Raw genomic sequence first — 16,452 nt, forward strand, 5'->3', positions numbered from 1 at the left:
TAGAATGTCTCCTAGCTGAATATTTAACAAGTAGATGTCCTTCATGAGTAATGACAGCAATTGTCTATGTAGTTGAGGTTACCGTGTATAATGATTAACAGCGAAGAGGGCTGGAATTATAATATTAAAAACAGCTTAATCAGTCGTGGAGGTGCTGAAACCCTGGGTCTGCCCGGTGCTCATCATTTTTTCACCATTTTTTAAAAGGGGTTAAATATTCACTGAAGGGTATAATAAAATAATAATTAATGTTAATAATCCTTTTAATTGCTAAATTCCTTCATCATAGTTTGTATAATATCAATTGTGTGATTTGAAGTTAAAAAACAAGTAATGAAATACAATAATACATTAGAATACATTAATTTAATGTATTCTAACCTTAATTAAATAACCCTCCTCATGTTAAACAGAATTTACACAAAGAAACATGTAAATGCTGCAACATAGTAAATAAACTAACATAAATGTGTAACATTTTCAGTGTGGTAAACATGTTGAACTACTAAAGAAGCTGTTTTGTCTAAGAATTTATTACACCCATGAGATCCTGGCGACCAGGTGACCCTCCACAAGATGATAAGAGCTACTTGCCACAACTTACAAGAGTGCAAACAGCTGCTGTTATAGGAACAACAAATGTTAGTAAGCTGAAGTCAGTATTTACTGCTTCTGCATTTAAAGTTTAGTGCACTCACCTGAGACATACATAATTGGCTAATAACAACAATAACAATAAAAAGTTATTATGGTAATAATAATAATTATTAAGTTCCAACTAGTTTTATATAGTGAGTTAATTATCTACCATTGTACAGGTAAATGTAAAGAAAGAATACTCTGTAGACCACTAGAAAAAACTATAGTTAAAGTTAGGTTGAAAATTGCGAAGTGCTGGCATTAACATGAGTATAACTTTGATCTGAACGGGGCTTTTTAAAGCACATGGTGATGACACTCAGTGGTTGGGTCAAAGCACACAGTGCTGGTGCTAAAAGTCAGATTCAAGGATTAGTGAAATTAATTTTCCCTGATAGAAATCATACACTTAAACTGCTGGTTTTACATCTTTTTACTAAGCCAACCTTTTCAAACATTTCTCAGTTCATCACAACAGAGTCTGCCTAAATATGACTCTGATGGGATTTCCCTGAATAAATAAAAGTGTAGTTTATCTTAAGATGTAATGTTTGTTCTGAAACTTTTACACTGGGCACATGTTTGTCAAAAATTATTTGTGATCTAAAACTGATTTAGTTGTGTGATTATGCAGTATTTTATCTCAAAGAATTAAGTTTAGAAGATAAAACTATCTGCTTAGTTGAAAATCTGATAATCTCAATTTGTATTCATGCAATTTTTATATTGTCATGGAAGAGTTGATAAAAAAAAATGTCAATATGAATTATTTTCTTCTTCTCAAGTATACTCATTTTGAAGAACCTGCATGTCCAAAACGTTTGCTGCAAAATTTCAGCTACAGAGTAGAAACAGTTCAGTTGTACAGTTCAGGAATAATATTAGTTGTCTGTCTTTAAGAAATTATAGGTAAACAGTAAATTATTTCAGTTCTAACAAAGCAGCGTAAAAGTTTTTAACATTAGGTGTTTTAAAATACCATCTTGCAAGGCTAAAAGGTTTCATTTTGTTAAGGTTGTGATTTGCCATGAAATATAAAGGGCACAGTGAGACCTGCCTTAAGGCTGGTTTTCACTAGCGATGGAGTCGGAGTCAGAGTCTTAAGCAGAGTTGTAAGAGTGCTTATCACCTAGTGAAAATCAGAAATCAGAGTCGTAATCGAAGTCATAAGTGCGACAGAATCGGAGCCAGAAGAAACAGAATGTTTCCATTTTCTTCCGACTCTGCTTCCGTCAGTCCATCGCTTATGTTCTATGTACGATCTAGTGAAAACCAGATTGTCGGAGTTAGAAGCAGAAGTGAAAGAATAAGCCAATCACAATGTATTTTCCCACACTTTGTGATTGGTTTATAATTTTATTAGTTCTTCTGCGTCTGCTTGTGACTCTGACGATCCAGTTTTCACTTGATCTTAAATGATGGAGTTCATCAGCAGAATCAGAAAAATCAGACCGTTATTTTCACTAAATCATAAAGTTCTATGCTTCTGATTATGACTCCTGCTCTGACTCCATCGCCAGTGAAAAGCAGCCTTTAAGCAATACAATGTACATGCTTTGATGTGAGTGTCATTTTCTTTTTTGGTCTGTGTATGCTACTTTGTGACCGGAAAGAGAATAAAGTGTTGTATGTGATGGATCATGATCAAATTTTTACAGTTTAAATTTTTTCTCACAATCACAGGAAATGACTCTAAATGATGGGGGATTTCTTAATGCAGTCAGGGATGGAAGCTGTACTTATGTGTTAAACTTAGTAGACAATGGAGGAATTGACTTGGAACAGCAAGACCAGGTAAAGAAATAACTAATTATTTGGTTGCATTGGTTTACAATTTTAATAATCAATTCTACTGTGGCCCCAAATTGCATTAGGGTAAGTATGCCAATTAATGAGCTGAACTTTTGAACACCATATGAACAGTTTGGGATCCAAATCAAAAAAGGTGTGGATTGGCACTTTTACTTTAGCATCCAAGTACTTGAGTGATCTACACTGTACTTAAATCTTAATCAACTGGGTCTCTATTTTAATGCTTAAGACATAATAGTCAGACCTTTAGATTCTCAGAAGAGGATGACTAACAGTACAAGATTTTCTCGATACTAAGTACTGCTCACACATGAAACAGTCTCATTTTGGTGGGAAAAAATGATAGCCATTGTCAATTTGCTGCTACGAGTTTTACAGTGAGAATGTTGTGCTGTGGGAAACAAGCGAACAATTAAATGTTAGAAGTTTTATCATTTTGCTCTCCACGGAGGCCTTGACTTCCTTCAATTAATTAAGACAACAGTGCATGCTAACAATTTTCTGGTGAAAAAAAGTGCATTGAAGCTTTCTTCAGGGTGTCTAATAATTAATAATTAATAATTACTGTTTCTTCTGAGAAAACGCGAAAACCTTTGAGGCAAATCTCGTCCTTGAGTCTAAAAGTCTCTTTTATCTGTAAATACACAGCAGACCAATATTTAGGACAAAGATTTATGGTGGCCCCCTTTTTTCTTGGGTCCATGTGCTTTAGAACAATCTTCCTCTTGATATTAGGTCATCGCCCCTTTTTATTTATGATTTTGAGAATTTTTGTAGTTTTGCTTTCAATTTCATACTGTGAGTCAGCATTGAGATTTTTATGTAATGCACTTGTAAGAAATTATTGCTATTAAAATGGCTCAGCTAGAAATTTTGTCTTTATATAACTATGAACAAATTCCTTAGTACAGAAAAAATGTACAAAAAACACCTATGTGCAAAAATGTTAGGTTCATGTTTTTTTTTTAATATTTACAACACTTACTGATGGCAGCTTGTGGTAGAAAATGCGGGGTTGCATGCAGTTTTGCTGAAAACTATGTAACTGATTGACACAAATATTTTAATAATATATATAAAATTATATCAGCCCGACAGAAATTTTTCAACATATAACACTATTAAATTTTAATTGTTTTTTCAACAGAATGGTCAGACCCCTCTTATCATTGCTGCTGAAATGGGAAATGTGGAAATTGTGCATGAGCTGATTAAAAGAAATGCCCAAGTGAATGCTCAAGATCATGTATGTTTTGTTTTTTTATTTTTGTAAATTGTTGTACATATAACCTACCAACAGTATCTTACATGTCTTGAGGGCTTACAGAACCTCATAATTTAAAACTTTGTTTTTGAAAAGACATGGTAATGACCCTTAGGGGTATGTTTATTTTGGAAATGGGGATTTGGATGATAAAATGCTGCCGTCCAAGCTTAACTGTCATGATCCAGTCATTTGTGTGAAAAACCTGCATACCACCAATATTCTATAATGTCACAATAATATTATTGGAAAGTCCATGATCGAGATTTAAATGACATAGAAAATTGATTATGCATTGACCTTTGCTCTGAACACGTGAAATCCACACGTGAGTTCTATTAAAAATAAAGTTTTCCTAGCTGCCCAAGAGCAAATTAAAGTAAGGCACCAGGGGTCACTGAGCCCTGCTAGTCAGCACAGCCCTGGATTCTTTTTCGCCCACAGTGTTACTTATTGAAATAAAGTTACATAATGAATGCCACTGTCATGAAAGAGGCTGATTGTCAAGCTTACTTTTTTCATATAGGGGTGGGGCAGGTAAGATAGCGATAGCAGATAAGAGAGCGAGAAAGTACCAACTGTTAATTTTCACTTGAGATTGCTTCAGTGTTGTAGGCAGTTGATGCTTGGGTCCAAAGTGAATTTGTAGTCACAGTGGCGTATCATAGTATAGCTTGACTCAAACTGACCTGCTTTTGTTTTTGTGTGTTTTTTCTTTCTAAGGATGGCTGGACAGCCCTTATAGCAGCTTGCAAAGAGGGGCATTTTGATGTTGTGAAAGAACTTTTAGAAAGTGGAGCAAAAGTTCAGTTGCCAGACTTGGTAAATAGTTACAAATCCATTTCACCCTGTAAGAGTATACTGTTCAATGATTTCTTTATGACAGTGATCTCCTGACATATTATCTAGAAGTAGTAGTCTTATCTATACGGCAATTTCATTTAGTATCCCATCCCCCCCCCCCCCCCACTGATGAAATTTTTTGAGGGGGGAGGACTTTGAAAGTCATTTCTGCAGGGAGTGGCTGTGTCTGGAATATTACCAAGGGGTATGAAAAAAAAGGTGGCCTATTTTTTTGGCGGGGTGGGCTACTGTGTTGATACTTACAACTTACCTTGTCTGTGGGGGGCAGGGGAGGTGTAGTTATTACATGGAATGGCCCATAAAATCAAGTCTAACTCAGTTGTCAGTGTAACTGGATGTTGTGTTTAAAGGGTGGTTGGTCTCCTCTGGTGTGGGCATCTTACAAAGGACATTCAGACATTGTAAGAGAGCTTCTGAACTATGGTGCTGACCCTAATGAGAGAGGACAGGTAAGATTACTTTAATGCAACCCACGTTGTTCAAATGTACTGAAATATACCACTGTCCACTGGATAATGATTCAATAAGCTTAACACACAAAAAAGTTTACATGGTTAGTTTTTAAAGTACATGTATGTCCACTTGCATCATCTATCACGTTTTTGATTTTAGCTTTGTTTCTCCTGGCTTTGCTTTTCTCGTACAAGCAAAATATAAAGATCCAGACTTTCTAGTAAAAATTTGCCTTTGGTTACTTTGGATCGTTTCAGCTTTATTTCTGCTGAGATAAAAAAAAAGACAATTCGGACAATCTACAATCAGCAACCGAAAAAAGAAGGAGCAAACGAGTATACAAATAAAATACTTAGACTTTATTACCTAGCAGATATTCATTTTTCCTGCAGAAGTTGATGATGCTTTTTGTTTTCTTTTATGCTCTCGATCGAGTGACGAAGTTGGCCGCCGTGCGCTTTTGTTTTGTGTCACGTGATTGTGTCCTGCGTTTTTACGCGCCCCTTAGGTTTCCTGACCCTACCCCGTCGATCGCCGGCCTCTAGTTTGCTTATTATTTATTTAGTTGCCAGACAAAAGAAATAACAATACAGCAAACAATGTAAATAATTATGTACTTGAAAAACAGGAAATGTAACAAGATTATCATGCACACAAACCATCCGGTCGAATATCACGTGCACTTTGAGAACGAGCCGCCAGAGAGATTGTTCATTCATCAGACCCAATTTTAGACCCTGTTTACATGGAGTGGGGAACCCCGGTCTAGTGGGTAGGTTTCTTTTGTTTTATGCCCCCCAGGGCGTGAAAACAAAAGAAACCAACCCCACTAGACCGAGGTCCCCCACTCCATGTAAACAGGCCCTTAGGAGCTTTCATGCATCGTCTCTTGCGTGGTCACGCCGAAATTTTATTTACCAAGCAAAACGAAAATACAGCGTGGTCTTAAGGTTAAACAGAGTATATCCAATCAGCTTGAAAGACTTAAAAGTGTAAAAAAAACTGCATCATCTCAAACGAACTGACCAATATTTTCTGAAGCATCCTAAATGATGGCTCGAACCATTTCCTCTTGCAACCGGAAGTTCCGGTTTCCTTACAATGTATGTAAACGGTGAGTTCCATCTTAAAGAACCTCGAACCACAGTGTATGGTTTAGGAGTGGACTACATCAAAGAGGTTAATACCTGGCCCATAATGTAATCAAGGTGAAAAAGACTTGCGGATGCGATTTGTAATTGATCATTTTTCCTACCTGCTAAATCTACTTTTAGCTTTCGTACGTGAATCGGATTGATAAACAAACAAAGAAACGAACAAGAAGACAACAGCAATAGAAACAAAACAGGTATCGCCGCTTACCACTTCCAGAAAAAGTACAGCGAGTGAAATACGACGAACTTGCAGATCTCCCTGTAAAATCGAGTTTTGGTTAACCGGTTCAGTAATTTCAAATTGTCATTTTGCTCCGTCTATCTATACTATTTAATTAGCCTCTTGGGTAGAAGCTTGTGGCGACAGCACCTGAGGGGTGCTTATTAAATTGCACGGCAGCCCTCCAGTAAGTTTTTCTGGCAGGTTTTTAGCGAGAAATCTAGCCTCTTATCTGCCTCAGGTTGGCTTTAAGTCGGCAGGGTTATCAAGCAAGAGAAGAGACAGACTGAACTTACTGTTGTGAATTTAAATGAAAGATACAGCGAAGATATGTAAAATTGGGTCAAGTTGTCGTACCCGCCTGTGGTTAAGTATCATGCTTGTGTGTTGTTAGTTTACTCTAGGACAAAGCGTCTTTGCAGTATTTTATAGTTCTAAATTATTGCTTTAGAAACCTATTGAATATGAATTAAACTTCCTTAAAAATGTGTCATTTTTGTGAGAAGATCGGGACCCGTAAAGTTTGTGGCCTTGCCAATCGAGGTAAAAACGAGAACTTCGTTTTTAAAAAGAGGAGTACTAGTGTTGTTTGTCTAAACTACTGTGTGCTGTCATTAATATTTCACTGTCTCCGGTTTAATTGCATGCTAATTATGAAACTCTCGTCGAGCTGAGAATTTACGTCAATTATAATTAAAAGTGTTGAAGTTGCCACGAGTCGCCTTCAAAGTGATTAGGTGTTATAGCCTATAAAGCTTCAGTCGACGCGATGTCCAGCATGTAATGAGGAAAAGCGATCACCACTAAAAACTGGAACTCCCGCAAATCTGACAAGTAAGATTTCTTAAAGGTTTTTAAGAGTTTTAAACTTTTCAAAGTTCTGTTATTCGCACAACACTGAGAAAAAGCCAAGAGAGCGGCAGGTGTTTCCAAGTTAGATTTTACTTCAATTGCGGCGACGACAGTTCTTCCTGAAATGCCGGCCAGTGAAAAAGACAGCCATTCATGTTGTTGTTACTTGACCTAGTTCGACTGGCCTTCGTCTGAAATGGATGAGTACGTTGCGTAGAAACTTTGTTTTCACTTTGGTCTTGCTAACCGCAAACCAGATTTACAGACGGTATAAATGTTGGAAGCATTTCTTGCGGTTAGCATTCGTTTTGTAGCTTAAGTGGTCTTTCGTTTTTGCATACGGCATTGAGAAAGTCATTAACGCTTTTCACGGCAGGTGAATTAGATGCAGTGATCGAACCCCTGGCACTTTGAGCTCTCTATTTTCGTGCTGCGTGTTTTGTCTAATTACCATCCAGTTTCTAGTTTCATAATCATTATGATATTCTCCTCTTGATGTTGGTCGTTTTAAGGAGCTGAGAAGCCTGACATGAATCTACCCGAACGTAAGTGGCTAGCTGTTGTGTTTTGGCAGTGCGCTGATACTACCTGATAACTTACGGTGTATCTGTCATCGCTGAGCACGCAAGAAATCGAAAATAATCGCACGGTGATACAAAACTATTGTAACCAATTTTAACGACGCGAACGAAATTGACAGGTAGTCGTAGCTGTTCTCAAACGATCCGTGACACTTATTTTAACGTAGACTTTTGTGGCTAGTACAGAAACTTGGTTACAATAGTTTTCAAGAGCTCTTTTTTTCTCGTTACTTTTCGTGTCGACATATTGCGTTTAGTTTAAAGGATATAATAGCAGACACAAACCACGGAAAATTGAATGAATATTAAATGAAAAGCGCTATTGAACCGAGATTTTTTACTAGGCGGTGCTAGAAATAATGACCAGTGCAGAAACGAACATATTTCTTTTTGTTAAATTTTTTCCCTTGCAGCTGTATTCAGTAAACGGAAGACTACAATTCGGAATATCTGTTCATTTCATGGAAGAAATTGATTAGACAACCATTTCTCTGATTTCATTTTTGTGCTTTTGATTAACAGCTTTCGTCAATTTTTTATAGAACAATACAGTGTTAAGTAGGCTCTGTACGCATTTAGGCAATTTTCAAGTACATGCTCCTTTGAGCGAGTATTTGTATGTCACTCACACTGTTTTCTCTCTCTTGTCGTTCAGTGCTATTTTGGTTTTCTTCGCGGTATTTCGGAAAATCATTGTTAACTAATTTCCTACTCGTCTTTCTCGGATTTATTGTAGTTATGTTTTTAATCGTAAACTGCGAAATCTGATTCCGAAACGCAACATAGTTAGACTTGTTAATCACCATGTCGGGATTTAACAAAAGCAAAAAAGTCGTCGCCGGAAGAAAGATACCTTAAGAATATGTATATATTTATGATGAGTGGTGAAACAGTCCAGCACATTTGCATAAGATGAAAGAAAAGAACTGAACAGAAAAATCAGGAAATGAAAGAAACGAAGGTTTGAGTCAGTGTATACTGTACGGTAAAGTTAAGCCGGTTACACGAACACTTAATTTCAGTCTTCCAAACGAAGATTTGTCGTCTGTGGACATTGCTGAAAAAAATTATTTGTGTATGTATGGGGATGGATACTTCTGACTAAATCCCTGATATTTAATTTATGTTTGGTTTCCATTACATGTGGTTTGGTTGGTCTTTCGTGTTGTTCCTGCTGTTTATTAACTTGATATTTTTTCCACAAAATATCTTTGGACTTTCTAAGTTGATAGTTTTACCGCCAACTCAGTTTTGTTGTGATGTTATGGCCGTAAGAGACAAAAGGTATATATTCAGAAGAGCATGCAATTCCGTCTCCCCTTTCTTATTTAGCCTATCAGCTTCTTCGTTTTAACGACTCATCGTTGACTATGTCATTGCATCAGATTTAATTTTATCCAATAACATATCAACAGTTAATAAATTTTTTTTAGGATTGAAGATTTCAGATTTTTAAGGTTTTCCTTCCAATGTTTTTATCATCTTACGCAATTACTTATAACAGGAAATTGTTGAATTTGAAATTGAGGGAAGCGACACTGTGGCAGTTTTGCGACTCATTTTTGAAGCTTTGTTTTCGTAATCTTTTCTTTCGGCCGACCATTATTTTCATTGTTTCGCTGTCACACCCAACATTGCAAGGGAACATGACTGCTACCGTCACTTTACATAGCTTTGAGTCAAGGTGTCACGAACTCCCTCAAACATCTCAGACAGCAGTTTGGAAAAGTCACACTTCAACGCCATACTGTTGCGATACTGTCTATACTCGTAATACTAGACAAAATGAAAACTTCATTTAAATATGGCGGGGCTTATGAGTACAGATTAAACTTAAGATCAGGCAGCTTTCATACATTCTCCGCTTTCATACTTTCTTTCTAACGTAGTCACGCTGGAATTTTATAGTTATATTTTATTTACCCAGCGAAACGGAAATAGAACCTGATCTCACGTTACTAGAGATTCGAAAGAAGATGACAAATCTTAGCTCTTTCCGGGAGAGTAAGGGTCTAATCGCGTTTTCGTGGCTTGATTGCAGCCTTTTGCTGTTACAGCAAACTCTTGCCCTGGCTACATTACACCACCTTCTCAATACAGAACGAGTCTCTTTTCTGTCCTGCCCGTGGGATCTCTGCTGGGCGACCTTACGTAATTCCCTCCTTCCCCTACCCCCTCCCCTGGCTGACTGTTTCTCCGGCGTTTCCCTTCAGAGTTCGAGTTACCAGGGTTCTACTGTATATCTAATGATTTTTCTAATGTGACAGTCGCAATGGAAAAGAAAACGAAATTTTCACTCGTGTGTAACTAGGAATATGTTAAACCTACAACACTGATGATGTCGATGGAACGAGATTTTATATTAAGCCTTGGTAAATAGATGGAATCGAAGAATCTTTTCTCCTGCCAATTATTATGTTTGAGACCTTTGCATGATCGCCTGTTAAGGCAGCAATGCGAGGCTTAAGTTATGGATTTTACAAGAACGACATGCGTTGTAGATCATGTAGCGCTGTTGCTGATGCACTGGTAAATAATTTATCAACAGAGTGGTGAATTAGGCTGATTAGGTTCTTCTCCAGATTACTGAAGATATTCTAGAAGACAGCAGTAACGTGCATTGTTATGCTTGTGTCGAAATCATATCACTGATCATGTAGCGCCATCACTAAGCCGTATGTGTTTGAACCCTGAAAAACTCCTTAAATGCTGAGTTATTACTGCTGGGGGTACGTAAAGAATGATAATACGGTAATCAAACGTCTGCGGTAGTGTTTAACTCAGCTGTCAGACATAAAGCAGAAAGAGGGTGTTAACAAGGGCTGAACCATGAACTAACCTTTCAGTTTTCTCGTATGGTCGCTCTGGCTTTCATTGAATCAGTGCAGCACAATTTTTAACTGTCCATAGTTAAGGCGGTAATTGTAGGTCTTACCATTCACAGACTCTGATCTTGGCCTTGCGTTATGCACTCGATCTTCGGCATTGTTCAAGTAATATGAGTAAGGTGATATTACACGGGACTATTTGCAACGACGATTTTTAGCGCAACGCAGCGTTGCAATTTGCGTTGCAGTGTTGGAGCAACGTTGCTACCATTCGAAACAATGTCATGTTACGATGTTCCAGTGCTGTGTTGGACAAAAAATCGTCGTTGAGAATCGTTGCGTGAGTAATATCGTCTTAACACGCTGTCTTTTCACCCACAGCATGGTATGACTGCCCTTATTTGGGCATCAGGACGCGGACACACAGCAGTTGTTAACCATTTACTCGATGCTGGTGCAAATCCTGACGCCGCTGACAAGGTGAGAGAAACCTGCCAACTCTCTGTTACGTATTATGCGTGAGTCTCATGTCTGCGGACCGAATTAAAGGCATCGATCTCACGCATCAAGGACAATTTCCCACTCCTGACTCATAAATCCGGACGAATTGGAATTTAACACATGATCAATAAAGGAAATTCAATTCCGGCAATTTCCACAAAAATATTTCATAAAGGGGCTTAATGTTGACTTTGTGTCGTAATTCTTTCAAAACACGCTAAATTTGTCGCCTTTCAAATGGCTTCGGAGGTGCTCAAAGTTCGTCGGAACATCTTCCGACATTTTCGGAAACGTTCGTAAGTCCTCGGAAAATCGTCGAAAATCCTTGGAAATCGCTGGAACGTTTTCGGAAATTCCAGTCAAGACGAAACTCTCAGGCGTTTGACTCAGAAAAAGGTTGGCAGGTATTCTGTGTTGCTGATGAAGTCAGAATGCACATGAGACTTGTGGACTGGCCATTCTCGTAACTTTTTCTCGGAATTGTGATTTGATATTGTTGGGACTGAGAAAATTGATGATTTTGGTCAGTCATAGGACCAGGAGCCCATCATAGGCTCCTGAGGGTCTTCATTTTTTATATGTGCGGAACAGGACTTCCTGGCAGTCATCTTACCTGCGCTGAAGCTTTAACTTGGAGAGTCTTCCACAAGTCTCCATAAGTTTCTCTCTCTTAAACTTTCGACGATCTTTTCTTGTTTGTTCAAGCTGAGCTGTTTTGCTACCTCTCTTTATTTGAAGAAAAGCGTGAAATTACCTATGCCCTGTTTAAGCATAAAGCGAGATCTGTACCAGGATTTCTTTACATATTTGTTAATTGGGTTTTTTTTGTCTGTTGTTGTAGTTTGGGACCTCAGCTTTAGTTTGGGGCTGTAGGAAGGGCCACTTAGGAGCTATCAAAAGTCTTCTCAGTAGCAACGCAAACGTCAATACTGCAAGCAACGTAAGTGTCGCTATTGTTACTTACTGAACTGCGATCGTTCTAGCCTACGTAGCAGGCGCTAGGAAATAAATGGGCGCAAGAAAGAACGGGCGCGCGCGAGGGAGACACACGTGTCTTCCTCGCGCGCGCCCGTTCTTTCTTGCCCCCATTTATTTCCTAGCGCCTGCTACGCAGGCTACGATCGTTCTGGCCTGCAAGCAAGCTTTCGTGCGAAGTCACGCGCGAGCGGCACGTAAAAGGGGACGCGAGAGGGAGGGGCAAGAAAAATTGCATTCGGCACAAAGTCTTCGGATTTGCTCGCAGGTCTCAGTTTATCAGCTACAAATATGTGTACCCATAACAGCAAATTCGAAGATTGTGGGCCGATTGCAACTGACGCAAACAATCAAATAAGCCAATCACAAGTCAGCATCCGCCAAAGAGACCAATCACATCCCAGCATCTAGCAAAGAAAGCAATAAAAACTAAGCATTCCCATAGTACATAGAGCTGACTTAAAACGCGGGAAAATACATGGAAACAAGTTTGCTACTTTTTTTGATTTCCCTTGTGATTGGTTAATAAGAGCATGGACTCATATATTGCAGTGAATTAAAAGACGCCGCACAGTCCTGCCGCTTGTCGTTTTAAATGTTTAATTTTATTTGTTATTTCAGCGAGGTTGGACTCCATTAATCATGGCAGCTAAAGGTGGATACACGGAGGTTGTCGACTATCTGTTGGATCGAGATCCTCATATTAATGCTACAGATCAGGTAAACAGTCCTCACTCTTCATCCTAGAAAGACATGGTAGAGCATTTGTTTAAGAACTGTATTCATGATGAGGACTAATTAACTCGTAACTTCTATTGCTCTCGCCACTGTACTAGCGACATGCATTAGCTTAGTCAAACACTTGCATACCATACAGATTTCCCTACAACACAGCAGTTTCATTATACATCAGTCAATTCCAACTGCGCTCTTCTTTCCTGGGGAACTGCGGTGGGCGGCCTTTCTATCCCAAGGGGCAGGCGCATTAAGAGATTTTGAGAACCTTGGAAGTCGGACATTAGCTAATCCAGTGGCCACCCCTGGGGTTTTTACGTGGTTTCCGCCGACTCGAAATCCAGTTAACGTAGTTCAAATAACAAAAGAAACATTGCAACTTAATGAAAAGAAGATTACACTGTTGCTCGAATTTTACTAGCTAAGCCTAGCATAGACTAACTAACGTCATTTTTCTTTCTCACACACTTGACAGGAAGGAAACTCGGCGCTAGCCTGGTCTGCTAAACATGGACATGAAGAAATTGTACAGCGGCTTCTCGCCAGGGGAGCTTACTTTAACTTGCCGGACAAAGTAAGTTAAATTGTTATCCGTCTGTCAGTTTCTGCATGGCTGTTTCTTCGGTTTTTTCATCAACACATTCTGATCAAAACTATAACCGACAATGAAGGGGACGCTACCAAACTCCTCTCTTGTACTTTTAAACCAGTGATCGATAGATCTATAGAGGCTTCGTTAACGTTGAGCTCGTCGTATTCTACGCGTTGCTAAGTAAAAATAATGAGGTGAATTCGGAAACAACATCGTTCCCAGAATCTCTATTCTTCCCGCCTGGAAGATTGTCGAACTCATCGGCTCCTGTCGGATGTTGGTACAAAACTTTGCCAACTGAATCGAGAACTCATCAGGTGTTGGTACGAGACTTTGCCGACTGAATTTGAGACGAACTACAGATAAAACTGTCATGATCTGGTTCACGCCCGGCCGGGGTGGGAGTGTTTTATGTTAGCAGCATCTTAAGTTGTGCGCAAACCGTTTTTTTTTTCTCTTCAGTTGTCAGCTGAGTTTTACAGTTTTAATTGAATTTGTTTTTTTCTTGTCACGAGTTGGCGTAAATGGCGAATATCTTGATGGATTCTGACTGTTCATTAATTTATTTTATTACTTGGCTACAATTAAGTGTAAACTTTTATTGCAGGTTATTTTTGTCATAAAAAAATAATGACACCACATAAATCTGATGACGTTACTTTTCCTGCAAAGTCACTGAATAGATATGAAACTTGAACGTTCGAGCGTCTCAGCGGATCGAAATGCGAGAAGAAGATTTTTACAAAATGCTCAGGGAGCTTGCTTAAAATCTTCCGACCTTATGTTTCTTGATAGTATTATCTTATGTTAAGCCTAAGAAATTTAATGAAAAGGATGTAAGGCAAATAAAGAACATCTTGAAGATGCCGGGAGATTCTTGAACCAACTGGCTGTCTCACTTGCATGCCGTAAATGTCACAAGAGCCTCGTAAAATATGCCTGTCACGTCTTTTTCAATCTCTGTTCTTCATTGTTCGCAGAAACGTCTTTCTCTGTAAACCAAGAATAGCAATTCGCGTTTTCATATTAAAATGCAAAACAATGAAAAGTTTAAAAATGCCTTAAGTTAAAGTACCTAATTCTAAGAAGATAACAGATGTGTAGTTTTTGTCATTGTTAATAGCGAACATTTTAGTTGATAAAATCTGACATGTCATGGTATAGTGATTTAGAACGTGAACATTTGTGCCTGGAGCGGACACAAGCTGTTTTCTTTCTGTGGCTTCTGTTGGCGTTTAGAGTGACTTGAGAATGCTTTTTGACAAGAAAAAACTTTTGTTAGTGTTTATTGAGTAACTTATGGTAAGTATTTTAAAACAGTTGTGTGTTCGAAAGTATTCGACGATATCTTCCGTTATTTTAAATCTGCGTGTCCTAATTTTGTAACGTGTTTCAGCTCTTTTCTCTGCTTTCTTTTTTAAAAAAATTCTAATTGATTGAAATAATGAGGTGGAACGAAAGAATAGTTGTCTTTCGTGAAGCTCTATAAAGATACCCGTTTTCCTTCCTTCTAACACAGTGTTCAATTCACTTGGATTTCAGGAAGGCGAGACCGTCCTAATTTCAGCCGCAAGAGATGGACATCTGGAGGTGGTTCGGACTCTACTGAGTAAATATGCAGATATCGAGGCCGCGGATGGGGTAAATGGCTGTTTTATAGCATAAACTTTAACACTGAAATGTCAACACGCTTATTGATCGACAAATTCTTCCTAAAGTAGGTCACCCTTTCAAGCAAAAACATTAAAATCAAGAAATAGCTGATGTTTATTTACTTGTCCAGAGCATTGTGACCTCCTATGGCTATTACAAGCACGACTGTGCGATTTTCTATGCAGAATGTTTGCTTTAAAATTTACACTACTGCACTCTCCGACACCTGCTGGCACAAACAAGAGTAGTGATTTGTGAGTTAAACGCCTATTTGGGAACAAACTTCTGTGGCTTGCCGGTGGCTTAGAGTAATGTTTTCTGTACCTAATGTTTCGTCGCTGTTCCGCGCGAAGACCAACTCATATGAACACCAGCGGAAACTTCGCCAGGTCAGTCTTTGGTCTTGTAAATTGCATCATCAAATCTTTGCCGCCTGTGGAAGAAACAGATAAAACTTTGCTGAGTATTGTTTTGACCGCCCTTTAGATTATTGGTCGCTATCCGCCTTCTCTAAAACACAGTTGAAAATGGCGATTTCGCTGCCTGTCTCAGCGAAAATGTTGTCCAGTAACGGTGCTCTCGAAATGTCCGTTGTTCAAGTGGGACTTTTGCTCTGTTCTTGTTTATGGTTCTGCTGCCCGGCTTTGCTTGTCTCACTTATCTGATTTCGTTTCATATTTGGGCGTCACGCTCTGTAGGCAGCTAAATTTGTACACGTATTTCCATACAAGTGTTCTGAGGAAACCATTTAGGATGGTTGTGACATAGCGGATGAGACTAAGGTTTTTCCAAGTGAAAACGTAAGTTTTTTTTTTATTTTTTGTGACAGGAAATGCGAGAAAAGTCGAACAAATTAACTACCTATATCGCTCCATTTGGACTATCTACTGCTAAAATTTTCTACTAAGGTTGGAACGTTCCTGCTCGAAATTTTGAGCCCCTTAACTTTCGGCTCAAGAGCACTGAAACAACGTGTGGTTTTGTAAGCGTTGGTTGCCTGTGGAGAATGTTTACATGTTTGATGTAATTACCGGAGGTAAAACCTTTCCTGAATATTCTGTTGTGTTACTTACAAAGAAGAGTAGCGGTGTGTACATTAGTATTCAGTCCCATTCATTGTTGAGTGCCGTTTGTGTAGAGAAAATATTTACTTTACTTTCTTTTATAACACAAATTCATTAACTCTTTCATATAACAAATTTACAAAGTAACGTATGATGTGGAGTGCTCCACCTCAAAATTTTATAAGAATTTTAGATTTCATCTCATCCAACGTAGAAGGAGCAACCTGCAAAAAAAAAAAGAGAAAAAGGATCGCCTGACCAGCGG

The 16,452-nt window shown here is 38.5% G+C and overlaps 1 protein-coding gene across 8 annotated transcripts in view; it reads left to right on the forward strand.

Moving 5' to 3' along the window:
- LOC140947858 (kinase D-interacting substrate of 220 kDa B-like) overlaps positions 1–16,452 on the forward strand; it is a 47,025-nt gene that overhangs the window by 10,513 nt on the left and 20,060 nt on the right. For 4 of the 8 annotated variants that reach the window (XM_073397062.1, XM_073397066.1, XM_073397067.1 and 1 more), the window contains 9 exons: positions 2,323–2,433; positions 3,599–3,697; positions 4,439–4,537; positions 4,930–5,028; positions 11,049–11,147; positions 12,010–12,108; positions 12,765–12,863; positions 13,354–13,452; positions 15,013–15,111. In XM_073397062.1, the coding sequence (XP_073253163.1) occupies positions 2,323–2,433; positions 3,599–3,697; positions 4,439–4,537; positions 4,930–5,028; positions 11,049–11,147; positions 12,010–12,108; positions 12,765–12,863; positions 13,354–13,452; positions 15,013–15,111 (903 nt within the window). Of the gene's footprint in view, positions 1–484; positions 642–2,322; positions 2,434–3,598; positions 3,698–4,438; positions 4,538–4,929; positions 5,029–11,048; positions 11,148–12,009; positions 12,109–12,764; positions 12,864–13,353; positions 13,453–14,284; positions 14,773–15,012; positions 15,112–16,452 lie in introns of those variants that run through there. The other 4 variants (XM_073397061.1, XM_073397060.1, XM_073397064.1 and 1 more) reach the window with 3 other exon arrangements.

The sequence above is a fragment of the Porites lutea genome, chromosome 9 (assembly GCF_958299795.1).
Source record: "Porites lutea chromosome 9, jaPorLute2.1, whole genome shotgun sequence".
NCBI lineage: Eukaryota > Metazoa > Cnidaria > Anthozoa > Scleractinia > Poritidae > Porites > Porites lutea.